At 39.3% G+C, this 13,789-nt stretch overlaps 1 protein-coding gene across 1 annotated transcript in view; it reads right to left on the bottom strand.

The window, feature by feature from the left end:
- Positions 1-13,789, bottom strand: part of NELL1 (neural EGFL like 1) — a 296,528-nt gene that overhangs the window by 265,093 nt on the left and 17,646 nt on the right. Inside the window, exon 3 of the mRNA XM_068398442.1 lies at positions 4,640-4,790. Coding sequence (XP_068254543.1) covers positions 4,640-4,790 — 151 coding nt within the window. The remainder of the gene's footprint in view (positions 1-4,639; positions 4,791-13,789) is intronic.

Below are 13,789 nucleotides of genomic sequence, written 5' to 3'. Positions count from 1 at the left end.
TAGTTTAGTTTTGCATATTCTGTATTACAATGCCCAATTTCACTGCTTTCCACAAAAATAAACCAACTGTTAAGAAGAAAATCTTTCTTTGGAGGGCAGCTTGTTACAGAGCAAGTAAATACGCAATAGGTTACTTTCAAAAAGTCAAAGGGAACTTTGCCTGATGAAAGATTAGAAAACCTGACCCAAAGTTAATTGCTCCCACATCATGACCAGATGATGGCTTGGTGGCCCACTGGTGCTTTATGTGTAACATACTGTAAAGATTGTATTTCCTCTTATTTCCTTTCAGGTGAGTACCAGAATCCCAGGTGACGTGTAGTTGTGCTACTCATCTGATCTGAGGAGGTTCAGATTTATACATTAGGATAAAAATCATTCTGGACTCAATACTTCCTGATGTTTTAGGCCTACCATACTTAGGGATGAGTAGTGCTTCAATGGTGGCTACCTCCAAGAAAATCCCTAGCAATTAGAAGGTCATTATTGAAAGTTTGGGCAGTAAATGATTTGAAAATGTTATAAGCTAGTCAGTGGGGTGATCACACACCAAAAGAATCCTTGCCACTCTTTTCCAGGTGCCTTACCCATTGTTTCCAAGCACCAAAACCCTTAGAATGCATTCAAAGTACACAAATTCTTTTGCTTCCCACTCACTGTAATTCATTATTTTTATAGACAAAGTACAGGATGAGTTTATGGCTAAATTTTTTTTTTTGGGGGGGGAAGGGGGGAGTCAAAATTTTCATATCAACAAGAAAATAAAATATTACAGCAGTCAGTTGCTTTTAAATTGTGCCCCAGAGTAGTAAGGAAATCATAGTCAGCTCCTTTGGTGAAAACCAGTATTTCAAAGAACAGTAGCCTGGGTACCTGTACATCCTTGACAGATGTCCCCAGACACTGCTCTTGGCCAGCAGCAGGAAGGAAACATCAATATACCTCCAACCCAGCACATAAACAGCACAAAGGCAATGGTGACTCCATCTACTTTATGTTCTTGGGCTTTGGACCATGCAAGGCCAGAGTAGGTAAGGAGTAGGCAGACAACTTTGGATGAAACTGTATTAAATCGCTGTTGAAATAAGGATTCATTATGGGTGGGATTTCAAATATCCTGATGGCCTTTTCCAAGTGTCTTGGTGGTCTTAAGAGTCAAAGGCTGTGAGCAAAATAGCTCACAAAGATCTTCTGAAAAGAACTGGCTAGCATCATTCTCCAACAAAGAAAACAGTTTCCACCTTCTGCATCCCCAAGTAACATATTTGTCCATCCTGTATTACATTTTGTTATCTATAATTTAGAAAAAAAATTACAATCTGCAGATTTACCGTTGTATTCCAGATAACTATGTACAGTCTGCACATACTATCAGACTGTTCAATTAGACTTAATCTGTGTTAATTAAGCTTTCCATCTTCCAAGCTGTATTTTAACACATTTGGATCATGAAAACAAAGTCTTTATCATCATTAAGCTGATTCAACAAGATAAAACATTAACAAAAATGTATTTATCATCTTTGTAGTACAAATCCTGTCCATCAAATGACGATATAAATTAACAGCAAATCTCTAATTGTTGTGAAATATCCATTTAGTATAACAAAACAGCACATCTGAATTACTGACTTCAAGGAAAGTTGTATTCATCTTATTTTAATACAATTTCTGTTATTTATTAAGATTTAAGATCCACTTACCTACTTATTTCTAAAATATCCTACATATCTTAGTTTCAGAGTTCCATGCTCTCAATGGAAAATAAACTCCTGCTAAAAATTACTGGAGAAATGAAACATAAACCAAGCATTCTATGTATTACTACCTCATAAGTTTTCACTTGTACCTTATGGTGATAATCTCCATTACATACATCATGCAAAACTGCCTCTGAACTAGTTATGCTGTTACGCTGACATATGTAACTTAGAACATGTGAGTGTGTGTGTACACACATCTTTTTGTTGCACAGAATAAAACCTGTTTGTCAACTATTAAATCTGTGTGCAACAAAAAAAAGACATCTCCCATAAAGATATGAACTCTGGTACAAACAGCTAACACAGCTGCTTTTTTTTTTATTCAAGTGTTGTTGACCTCCTGCATGTTCTGAAGTCTTGAACTTCTAATTTTGCCCCTTTTGGTACGCTGATAAGTTAAAAACCATTATGTCCTTAACTACAGTATTTCCTGTTTTGTGCATAAGGGAAGAGTTTTTGGCTTTTCCATAGTCAAAACTTATGGGTTGGTAATAAATACACCGTTATATAGTTGTTCCCATACATCTTAATCATGCTGAAACGTAATGATGTTTCTTACTATTCTCTATTTTCATAGACATGTGGAAGGTTGAAAAAAGTTTGACAAAAAAAAGCTGGATGTCACCAGAACAGAACGATGACAATTATCAAAAGTTTAGTAGGAGCAACAACGTAAAAAAGGCTTCCCAGCGTGTCAAGGGCCTGCACACCCCTTTCAGTTCACATGCAAAGCCAGTGACCTGAGCAGTTTAGAGCAACATCAAAAAAACATCAAGCTGAAAGTTCTACTGTTACATTGATCATAATGTAACCAGGGTCCTCTTCAGTAGTGCCCCAGATCTTTGCTCTATGCCTCTCATCATTGTCAAAAAGTATCTTCTCCACTGTCATCCACTTTATTAATTTCTGTCATCACAGACCTAAGGGTTTGAAAGCACCATCCTTATCAAGGTTCAAGTAGCAACTTAAGAAACTAGAGAAAGAAACAGCGACTCTGTTTTAAGTGATACACAATGAGTCCAGAAAAGGAGGATAATTGCAGTAATCTGTCTGATATTCACAATGTAGCAGCAGTCATTAGCAAAACTGGACATGTCTGTTTCGACTCTTACAGAGGACTACACAGACTGAAACTACCGTGGTTACTACACAAAACCACAGAGGTTTAAGTGAGACTAGCACCCCATCCTTCAACTACAGATATTTTTAAACAGATGTCTATTAATTTGGAATACTAGAGATAACCTCAGTGCCATAAAGGACATCAGCAGCACATTTTGTTCAATCATGATTACTCCTGCATCGCACATCTCTCTACAAGCCTCTCTCTCTGCCCATCAAGATATAGGAGTTAAGTAGCTAAATTCAGAGGAGGCCATATCTAAAAATCCACGTGCCTTGCATTGTACAATCATCACTGTCTGTCTAGTTTGACCTTGAATTTTGCTGCGTGCACGCATGTGTCCCTACATGTGACAGTGTTCCTCTGTCAATAGCTCTCCTCAATGTACTCTTTCTCAAATTAAAAAAAAACAACAAAAAAAAAAAAAGAATCCCTTAACATGGCAAACTGATCCTGTTAACCATGACTTCAGAGAGCTACAATAGCCTGGAAAAGCTTGGAGAAAATAAAAAGTAATGACAAAAGGAATGACAGAGAAAGAGAAGGAAAACAGGAAGAGCTGGAGGGAGGGATCCTTGTGTAATGTAAAACACTATGCTTATATATTGAGACAATAGCCTGGAAAATTAAAGAAAGAATAAAGTAAAAGAAAGAGATTAATAAGAAAGTAGAGGTGACAGAAAAGTATGACAATAGAATAAGGAAGTAGCAGAGTCCTCCCCTTAGCTATCCTTGCCCAGACATCTCTGCTGTTGCACTGGCAAAAAGCTATCATTGACGATTTTGTCATAACAAAGCCGCTGCCTTCTCCTTTATATACTTTCTCAACAAAAGTTGTGTATCATGTCCATGATTAACAAAATTAATACCAATGGGATTTTTTTTCCTAAAAGAAATGCTGCAGAATGACTGGTATCAGATTTGATTTGAAATGAGAGCAACCAAAGAATGTTCTATTACTTGTATTACAACAGAAAGTTAGACTAGATGGACAGGTCCTTCACGCAATAAGAAATTATGAAAAAAGCATTCACAAAGTTACAAGTAGGTGACTATTTGATGCAACACACACTTTGAAACATCAAAACATCATTGGAATAGTATTATGGGCCATAATAAAAGGTACATCTTTTTTTTTTAATAAACTGATGTTTGCCACTATAATAGCTAATGAAAGAGACCTCTCTTTTTTTTCCTCCTACACTGACAACAAAAAAAAAAAAAAAGGAAAAAATAGACACACACATGAAATAAGAATATACTATATTTATGCCAGGAAGAAAACATATGCATCACCATACAGAAGCACAAGGAGCTTAATTGCTCTAATAGCTTAACTGCTGAATCTCAGAAAAGAAAACATATTATTTTATAATGTTATAAAACATAGTGAAGCAGGAAACATGTAAGTTTAACTTTTGTGAAAAAAACAAACTCCAAAGTGCATATGATAAACTAGCAAGGGAAATTGCATTACAAGGTTTGTAACTTCCAAAGTGCACTGCGTCTATACCACATTGGTTTTGATCTTTCTGTTTAAGTTAATTTATTTTACAGACCACGATACATAATGCATTCCTCCTGTAACAAAAAACAGCTAGCAAAAAGTAGCAGATTGCAAACTATGAAGAAAGGCTTTAACTTACGTGTCCGATTTTACATCTACCATTTCAACACACTGTCAAAATGGACCACCAAGCGCTCAGTATCTTTTATGTTGCTACTGCTACAAGAGAGAAACAATTTCCTCTTACCTGTGCTCTAACTCTCGGATGGACAGTATAACTCCAGAAGTCGATGCCTTCTGTTGCAGGGTGGCCAGAAACGTGAACTCGCTTTTATTCCGGAAGAGCTGAATTAACTTCTCGCTCACACGGGGCGCTGCATGGATTTCTCTTTCTATATCTAAGAATTTTATTTAAAAAAAAAAAAAAAAAAAAAAAGAGGGAAACAACAGTCCAGTAAAAATGCCTAGTCAGAAAGATTCAGATCACATTTTTCCACTTTCCCATCAATATTTTTTCATTTTTGAGAGTCATCTACCATGCTCCACCACTGCATTTGTTCAATGAAAAAACCCAAATGCCATCTCTGTCAGCATGCCCACTTGTCACTTTGACAAGTTCACAACTGGTCAGCCACTGATTTTCTGACAGATTTTTTTAACGGGATGCTGAGCCCTTTGTGTCTGCGGTGAGCAGATTAAGTTGCTGTAAATAAGGTGTGCTGCAGTCAGATAAATAGGCTCCTAAATTCTGCGAAATCTCAGGCACTGCCTCTCCCAACACAATTCACCAAGCTCCAATTTCAGTTTTTACCACTGACTCTGTTACCACCTCTCCATCGTACATCAGAGGAAGCCTGTCCTTGCACTGTGTAAGGCAGAGATGTATTATTGCTAATAATGCTATATGGCTGTGCTTCTGCCCGAGAAATAAATACAAGACACGCTTTCAATCCACTATCGTTTCAGGGATTTCTCAGTTTAAACAAGCAAAGCGTGACAACTCATGCAATATTTATTATCCTACAGTCTGACCAGGCAGATCCAGAAATATTTCAGTCTCACTAATCCTGCTGCTGTCCAAGCAGCAGCATGCCTTCTCATATTTGATCTTCTAAGACTCAAATGCACCATCTCCCACCACATTCACTTTTATCCCATCCTTTTATTCACAATATATCATCACTCCGAAGGATGATTAATGACAAAAGAGAGAAATCATGGCATTTCACCTTCCCAGCCCTTGCCATGTCTCTCACGCTGGGCCTTTGTCACACATTTGCAAGACCTGTGCCACTTGCGGCTCCTGGATGTCACAACCAATTAGAAGCCCCGTGCGCTTCCTTTCAAAAGGTTTACTTTGAAGCCAGAAATGCTGGCACAAATTCTCAGCTGCTACAAAACCATATAACTCTGCTGAGTCCTGAGAATCCGGCCCAGCATGAATGCTGTAACACACAAAGGAGTGATGAGATTTACAATTCAGAATTTCACTGCAGGAAAAAAAAACACTGTGTCGTTAAATGAGGCTTTGCAGACAGAAAGAAGAGAGACCGGCTTGAAAAACAACCTGAAACTCAGAAACGCAACTACTAAGGGAATGCCATGGACTGAAACTAAACTCCAAGGAAAAAGTATTCAAGCATGTTTTGTAATTGGGTGTCCCAATTTTTCCCGTGCAGCTTAAAGCCCTCCAAATGAGCCTACACACTCAGAATGCCTAACACACTTGCCCTCCAAAAAGCTCACCTCTGAAAAGCACTGCAAATTAGACATCAAAAAATCACTAGTCATCATTTAAAAATCTTTGCCAGAGGCTCAAATTCACCTGACAAATAAATGTAATGCCCACTTTACAGCATCAAACTATTTGTCTGTCCAACGTCACTCTTACCATAGCAGAGGATAAAGCTTCAAAGAACAGAGGTTGTTTCCACTGCCATCAGAAAGGGGAATGGAGGAATAAACAATCGAGCACAGAAGACCAGATTTTGTCTTTATCTGTAAGATTTCATTATCTGTATCATTATCTTCATGTAGCAGGTGTTATTGCTGGTGATAAGTACTATCTAGTTTCTTTAAATAAAGCTGATGCAGTAGAGACAAAACCACGTGTCCCATATACCGGTAAGTTCTCCGATATCCAGTTTGCAATCTACACAGACAGACAATCCGCTGGTACTAAGTTGCAAGGCACAAGTAAGACTCAGAGATAAAATGTCCAAGAGCTGACAGCTGAAGAAAATTATCCTTGTTTTGAAGGTTAAGAACTTTAGTATCTTACAAAATTTTTTTATATTTTTTTCTTAAAGGTGTCACAATTGCCAGAAATAAAATACAACTTAAAGCTTTCAAAAATTCCTTCACGTGAAAGCGCAGGCAGTGTTGTCAGTAGAACATATATGTTAAAACTTTGGTCAAGCCTTGCAAAGCCCAACATTTTCTCATTATAGGGGGACCCAGATATAAAGCCACATCCTGCCATCTATCCACCAAAATTTATACAAAAAAATAGGATCCTTTAGTTGGAATCACGAATGAATAATTAATGCACTGACTACTCTAGTTAGAAACATAATTTGAAATATTGTGTTATACTCTACTACCTCTTCGTAGTCATGAATACAGCAAAAACACATGCAACACCTTATATTCATTCTCTGTTGATTAAAATCAATATATGCCATAGATAACGAAATTACGAAATCCCAGAATCTTGGGTTCAAACTACTGGATAACAAACAGTATTTACGTACTGCTTTGCAACACACGCACAATTCATACAAAGGAAGTTCTATAACTAGGCTTTTCAAAATTAACACACATCTAAGTATGGTGTTATTTCATTGGAGTAAGTCTACTCATTACCAGGCTGAGGAGGTTCCAGTGCCTAGGAACACGCCCTACCACTAGACAACTGAAAACTTACTTGCAGATGCAGAAATGTCTACAGAAATGCTGCTCTTCATAACTCAACCTCAGTAACCACATCAAGGGGAGTTTCACAGTAATTCAACAGCAAGATGGCAAATGCACCCTGATAGCTGGCAACTGGACTCGTAAGCTGAGGAGCCCACTGATGCTCACGAGGATCCACAGGGCACGCGACCTGGCATTATGGGGATGAGAAACCCATCAGCGTGCTGAGCACAGCCCTGGGCCCGCAACCTGGGGCCCTGCTGCTGGGAAGGAGCCGCATGAGGCCTCGCTGAGGGCATGGCCCAGCTGGCACTGCATCACCCCAGCTCCTCTGCCCCATGGGACAGCCCCCCTGCACCTCTCTGGCAGTGCCCTTCCTCGTGCCGTGTGATCGCCAGGTATGTCATCTGTTTGTGTTTTGCTCAATTTCTGCAGAAAGTACCATACAAATGAACTGGGAGTACGATCCATTTAGAAGAGCAGCTTTCTATTTTCAGGTTGATTTTCACACTTAAGGAAAAGAAAAATTGAGAACACATACACCCCCTCACCGCAGGTGCCTGAAAGGGAAAATACTTTTTATGCTCTCTATAAAAATAACTGTCTGCTCATAATGAAATGTTGTATTTCCTACATAATATAGAACAATATAGGTTTATACAGTAATCTTCAGTGAAACATCGCTTCATGCTTGAATGATAATGCAATCTCAGCAAAACAAATAAATAAATAACTATAGATATGACTTTCACATGCCCTTCTATGTGATTATATTTTTTTAATTTGAAATTCTAACTGTCTGGAGGAGTTTTTTAAACATACTGTAGTGTTTCTAAAATAAAACAAGTGAAAAAAGCAAGTATACAGAGTTACTTGAAAGTACAACAGCTACAAATCATCTCAGAGCATCAAATAAAGGCAACTTTCTACCTTCAGCAAAACAGAGCAGCAGAAGACATACCTATGTCAAAAAGAGAGCACATTTGGCGATTACAATTTCTTTTTTTAAGCCACAGGTCCAAGGAAGAAGTGCAAAACACAAAGCAACAGTGCAGTTTGCCAGGACAGTCAAACCCATTGAGCACCTGCCATCCCCCACTTCCCTGCCCGGCGCCATCTCCCCCATTCCCAGGGACACCACCTTGCCTTCCCCTGGGTGCTTTGTCCTGCATGAGCCCGTTCAGCCCCACCAAGCCAAAAGGAGTTACCAGAGGAACTAGCACCCAAGGCTACACTTACGCAGGGGCCCAGCAGCAATGTCACGACACTGGCCAGGACCTGCAGAGGAAGACCACAGCACCCTGCTTAGCTACAGCAAGCTCTTACATGCTCTATCACCTTGATGAATCTTACCTGCAACTGCAATTGCTCACGACACTCAACTTTCAGCACCTTCAAAATAAGTCTCAAATTTTTAATTTAGCATGGGTTTGTTTCCATAAGACCAGTTCAGATGAAAGGTAATGCTGCACTGGAGCCAATGATGTCAGGGCAAGCTTTACCTTGTACGTATGAAATGTACAGGTATTTCAGTACACCCTACGTGACAAATGGAATTAAGAAGGTGCAGTAACTCAGGATTAGGATCAGTCCTTACAAACCTGATTTAGGACCTCAAGTCACATCTTCCTGTGTGGATCCACTGCTCTATGCATCACCAGCTCTGGCAACTAAAAACTAAAACCTCAGGCTTTTGCCACTTGTAGCCCAGATCATATTAGAGGCCTCAAATACGAGAAAGGGAGAAGCTGGCTTCAGCTCCATTAGAAACAATGTAAGAAAATTATCAACACACAGAAGACGACAAAATGAGTTAGAGAAAGAAAATAGCGCTAGGAAAGCTGGCAAAGTTCTTGCCAAACTTACTTTGATGAGGATGTCAACAATTCATGGTACAAAGGGAAGCATGGGACCCTTTGGGCTGGAATTTTAAGCAATGAAAAATGTGCACCAGTTCTTACAAGCTGAATCCAAATCCATTTTTCTTTAATACATGCTTCCATTAGAGAAAAATACTAAAATTCCACTCTAATGGAATGTTAGAAGCATGTTTTCTGAAGCAATAAGTATGTTTCATCATGCACTAGCCTGCTTGAATACCTTTTCCTTTACTTCGTTACTTTGGTAGGGAACATACTGCAAAACACATTGCTTTACCAACACCTTGAATTATTTTAAAGCTATTTGTTTCAACATGCTTTCAGGAGAACCTTTGCACAGTCACTTTGGACAAGCAAGTAGAATTTAACCCTGCAACAACAGAGAATCTGGATTGCAGCTACAGCAATTAAAGAATCAAATACTGCAGCATATTGGCTTTTACCTTCCTATGGGCAAAATCCAATAAAACTGAAATCTCTATTAAGAAAAAACAAAACCAAAAAACCCCACAGTGCCCCATTTTAAGTCATCAGCTTTCCAACAATGGACCCAAGAGTAGAAGGAAGATCCAAAACTCGCAACTCTCAATGTAGACAGTTTCTAAAAGCTGCTCAGGATGAAAACACACGACAGTTTCACAAAACCCTTCTGCTCACTGAAGTCAGGTGCTTCATCAAAGCCTCTGAGTCCAGTGAAGGCAGGTGCTTCATCAGCGCCTTCGAGTCCAAGTGGGATCCTGTGCACAGACTCCTTTCTGCACATTGGTCCCACAAATTATCTTTCGAAGAACTGGTCAAAAAAAAAAAACAAACCACACACACCAACACCAAACACTCCTGGTGACAGATGCCCACGCCCTCCTGCTCCTCTAAAACCATTCCTCAGTCTGCACAAGTCACAAACAGACCCAAAAGTTCGCAGGATGCTGGCACCAACCATGGGGATCTTCTCCAGAAAGAAGTCATTTCACCGCCAAGCAGGGAAACACTTCAAGTAGTTGTCCCTCCCTGCCTAGCAAGGGCAACATGCAGCTACCTGCAGATAGAACCGATTTTTTAGTTTAAGCTGTGGAGAGAAAATTCATACAAATTTTTCCTTATATGCAAACAAAAAAGGACTTTGCAACATGCTCCTGTCACAGGAATAGATACAGAGCACTTTGGGTGCTCAATTTAGCTATCAGCACTAAGGCTCGAGACAGCCCACACCGCGCTGCGGAGACCCACCAGCCAAGTAGCAGCATACCTAGACATCACCTAAGCAGAGACCCAAATTCATCCACCATGCCTGCCACTCACCTACCCTGCTTCCAGGCCAGGCTAAAGCATGGGTTTTAGCAAGCTGGGGGGTACTGTCAAGGGAAAATAAATGCAAGCTGACATTAAGGTGCTGAGCAGGCACCACACTGCTCTCAGGGGCTCCCTTGCGCTGGAACAGTGGGGACCAGCACCGCCTGTCTGACCTGCCAGCAACCCAGAGACAGGGGTGAAAACACCTCGCCCTTCTCTTAAAAACTGTGCTACCAGGGAGGACCAAAGAGGTCACAATATTTTCTCATGAGCACATCTCTGCTTCTCGGTATTCTCACCTGCACGAAAAGACATTGTAAATGCTTTTGCCTTGCTAGCTCCACTCAAAGCCTGTAATAAACAGTAGGAAATCATGCTCAACATCACAGCTTTCTAAATTACGATTATTCATTATAAATCACTTTTTACATGTTGCTTCAAACAGTTTCTCAAGAATAAGATCCGTCTGCAGTGAAATGCTTGGTGATTTTAATATGCAAACCTCCTACAGAGATGATGTCTCATTTTAATTATTGTTTCGGTTTAATGGGTTTTCATTAAATTAGAGGATGGAGCAATTACCAGGGTGAATAGCTAATGTTACAAAGGTAAGTTCCCATGACTATACAGCAAAAGCAGTTCTGCTTAGAGAAGGTGGAAAAATAGTATAATTCAATGTAAACTCTCCTTTTGCATGATGCAAAACCACCCTGGCAATAAGTGTTCATATATTGCTGTCATTTTGATGTACATATTTGTAAAGTAGTTTACAACTAGGTCTCTCCTAACAGAATTAATCTAGCATTTAAAATTATATATATATTTCATTCCTTTCAGGAAGCTATTGCAAACCCAAACCTAAAACTCCACATACCAGGGACAGCAGAATTTTGAGTCACTAAAGAAATCAAACAGAGACTACTTATCAAATCACAGTTTCTCCCCAACCAATAATTTAGTTGATTTAATGACTTAATGTCAGACTCTTCACTTCTTGAAAATTGGCCCGACTTGAGCACTAGCTAGAATGACCACACTCATGTTAATTAAGTAGTTGTCAGAGAACCTAAGTCCTTTGTTTGCTTTACCAGCACTTCAAACTGAACCATGGGAATGGAGTACTCTGGAACAAACAGAGCAGCAGATATTGCACAAGACTTGGAAATTAATACGTGCCAAGAGAGAATGTGACCACCTACGTTTCTCAAGCCCCAGCCAGCAAAAGGTCCCTGAAGTGGCACAGAAAGCACAGCAGCAGAAAGCTGTAGCAAAGCCTACACTGAGAGATTACTCCTCTTTTGCCGCCTACGGGTTTCGTATCTCCAGGGCCCTTGTCTTTTCCACCCAAATGGACAGAATGACCAAGAGAAGCGCTGAAGTCATCTCTCCGGCAGCAGAAGGATGAGCGGCAGGCCTGGGCACATGTATAGTGCAGCGACTGACAACATCTTCAAACCTTTTGGCCATTACAGAGCAAAATCAGAAAATTGGACTAACCCAAATGGCTTTGCAACAAGCTTCCTGCCGAGAACAATGCTGCTCGCCTTGCTGAGCGCTACATATCACCTGTTGTTACTCAAGCAGACACTTCTCCTTGTTTAATATATTTTAAGCAGCTACTGAGCTCAGGCTCGCCATCTCAGGTAGGGTCTGTTATTTCCTCAAGAGACTTGTGCTGAAATCAAGACTATTTACAAATGGATGATCCCTTAAATTAAATGCTTGGTAGAAATGCTCCAGAAGTTACACTACCACTAAAAGCACATAATCTGCTCTTAAATCATGTGAGCTAATCAAATTACATGCGTTGTTAATTAATTAGTTCAGGAGTCACAGATTATAACATCTTTTCAGCTGTTTATCTGTATTAGATAAGGTATCACATCAGTGTGACTATAAAGTTAAAGACTGATATTTGCAAATCTGGAAAATAGAAATAACTTTTTAGCAGAAAAAGCATGGACTACACTAGCAACACTGTCATGTATGAACAGAGCCAGTGGCAACGTATGCAACGTTGGGGAAAAGCAGTAATTGCTAAGAACCATTATTGACATGCTGTCCGTCCTGCAGGAGTACTGTCCACTCGAGGGATCTGTTTTAGTGTATGTTAAATGCTAATGTCACACAAAATAATGAGCCACACAAAAATACTGTTTCTGTTCCGGCTTCATGCAAAAGCCAGCTAAGCAATTTTTTCCTCCCCCTTCTCCAAAACATTTTCAGGTATGCTCAAACTCACAGATCGAAAACATTGGAAGTGATTTTCTAAAAATTATAACATATACTGAACTTGACAAAACATGTCCTTCAGCTGCATTTGTTTAAAAGAAACTTAAGTGAAGATGATATCAGGTGAGAAGCATCTAGAACCAAAAATCAGATATAGAAGCCAAGTTTTCCAAATAACTACTAATTGTAGTTAGGGCTTATTTCCTCCCACTATAACCCTTAGCGTGTTTGCAATCTAGAAACAAAATTTAAGCTTTTTCAATAGTCCATGCAGAGAGATTGATCCATTTGTATTTTTAAGCAATATGTAATAATTCTGATTTCTCATTTAGCACTCTTCCTTCTTACAGGTAGTAATAAATGCTGTTCATACATTATGACAACAGTATTAAAAACAAATAGTAATATCAAGTACTTCTGAAGTGCTTTAGGATTCCTAAGTTTAACATGAATATGACAGACATAGCCAACAAGTAACCCATAACCTGGATTTTCAAAGAAATTTTAAGTACCAGATCCCACTGAAGCAGGAGAGAAGTAGAATGCCTAAATTATTTTGACTCTGTTGAAAATCCCAGTCTAACTTCAGTGAGGACCCATAGAAACCAGAATTTGCCTCCCTGGTGAAAGCCTGCATTCTTAAAAGTGTAAATCAAAATACCAGTTTTAAATAGTTCATTAACAGGGAAGTTTTAGAAAAACAGAAACTTCTGACTCAGTTTCTTCACTTGCAGGGAGAGGTTACAATGCCTAATGCTACTTTTGGCAGCTAACAGACCTGGCTACCCCTACACAAAGGTTTTAATTTCCAGTCCAGCAAAGCCTTTTATCACATGAATAACCCAACTAAACGCAATGAAATTATCCGTAAAGTTCAAAGTAAGCATATGCTGAAGTGCTCTCTTGGTTCAAAAACTCCCAATGCCTTGACACTCTAAATAGTTTTTTAATTACTTGTAAAACATTTAGCTCATTTATTACTGAAATCTCATGGTTTTTCTTTATTCTTTATGTATGACTTGTACAAGCACTAAACAAATATGTTTCATGAACTAATTCTCCCTTCTGTTTTCTTTCCC

The sequence above is a fragment of the Nyctibius grandis genome, chromosome 4, assembly GCF_013368605.1.
Source record: "Nyctibius grandis isolate bNycGra1 chromosome 4, bNycGra1.pri, whole genome shotgun sequence".
Taxonomy (NCBI): domain Eukaryota; kingdom Metazoa; phylum Chordata; class Aves; order Nyctibiiformes; family Nyctibiidae; genus Nyctibius; species Nyctibius grandis.
The sequence above is the reverse complement of the archived record's forward strand: the minus strand, read 5'-3'. Positions and strand labels throughout refer to the sequence as shown.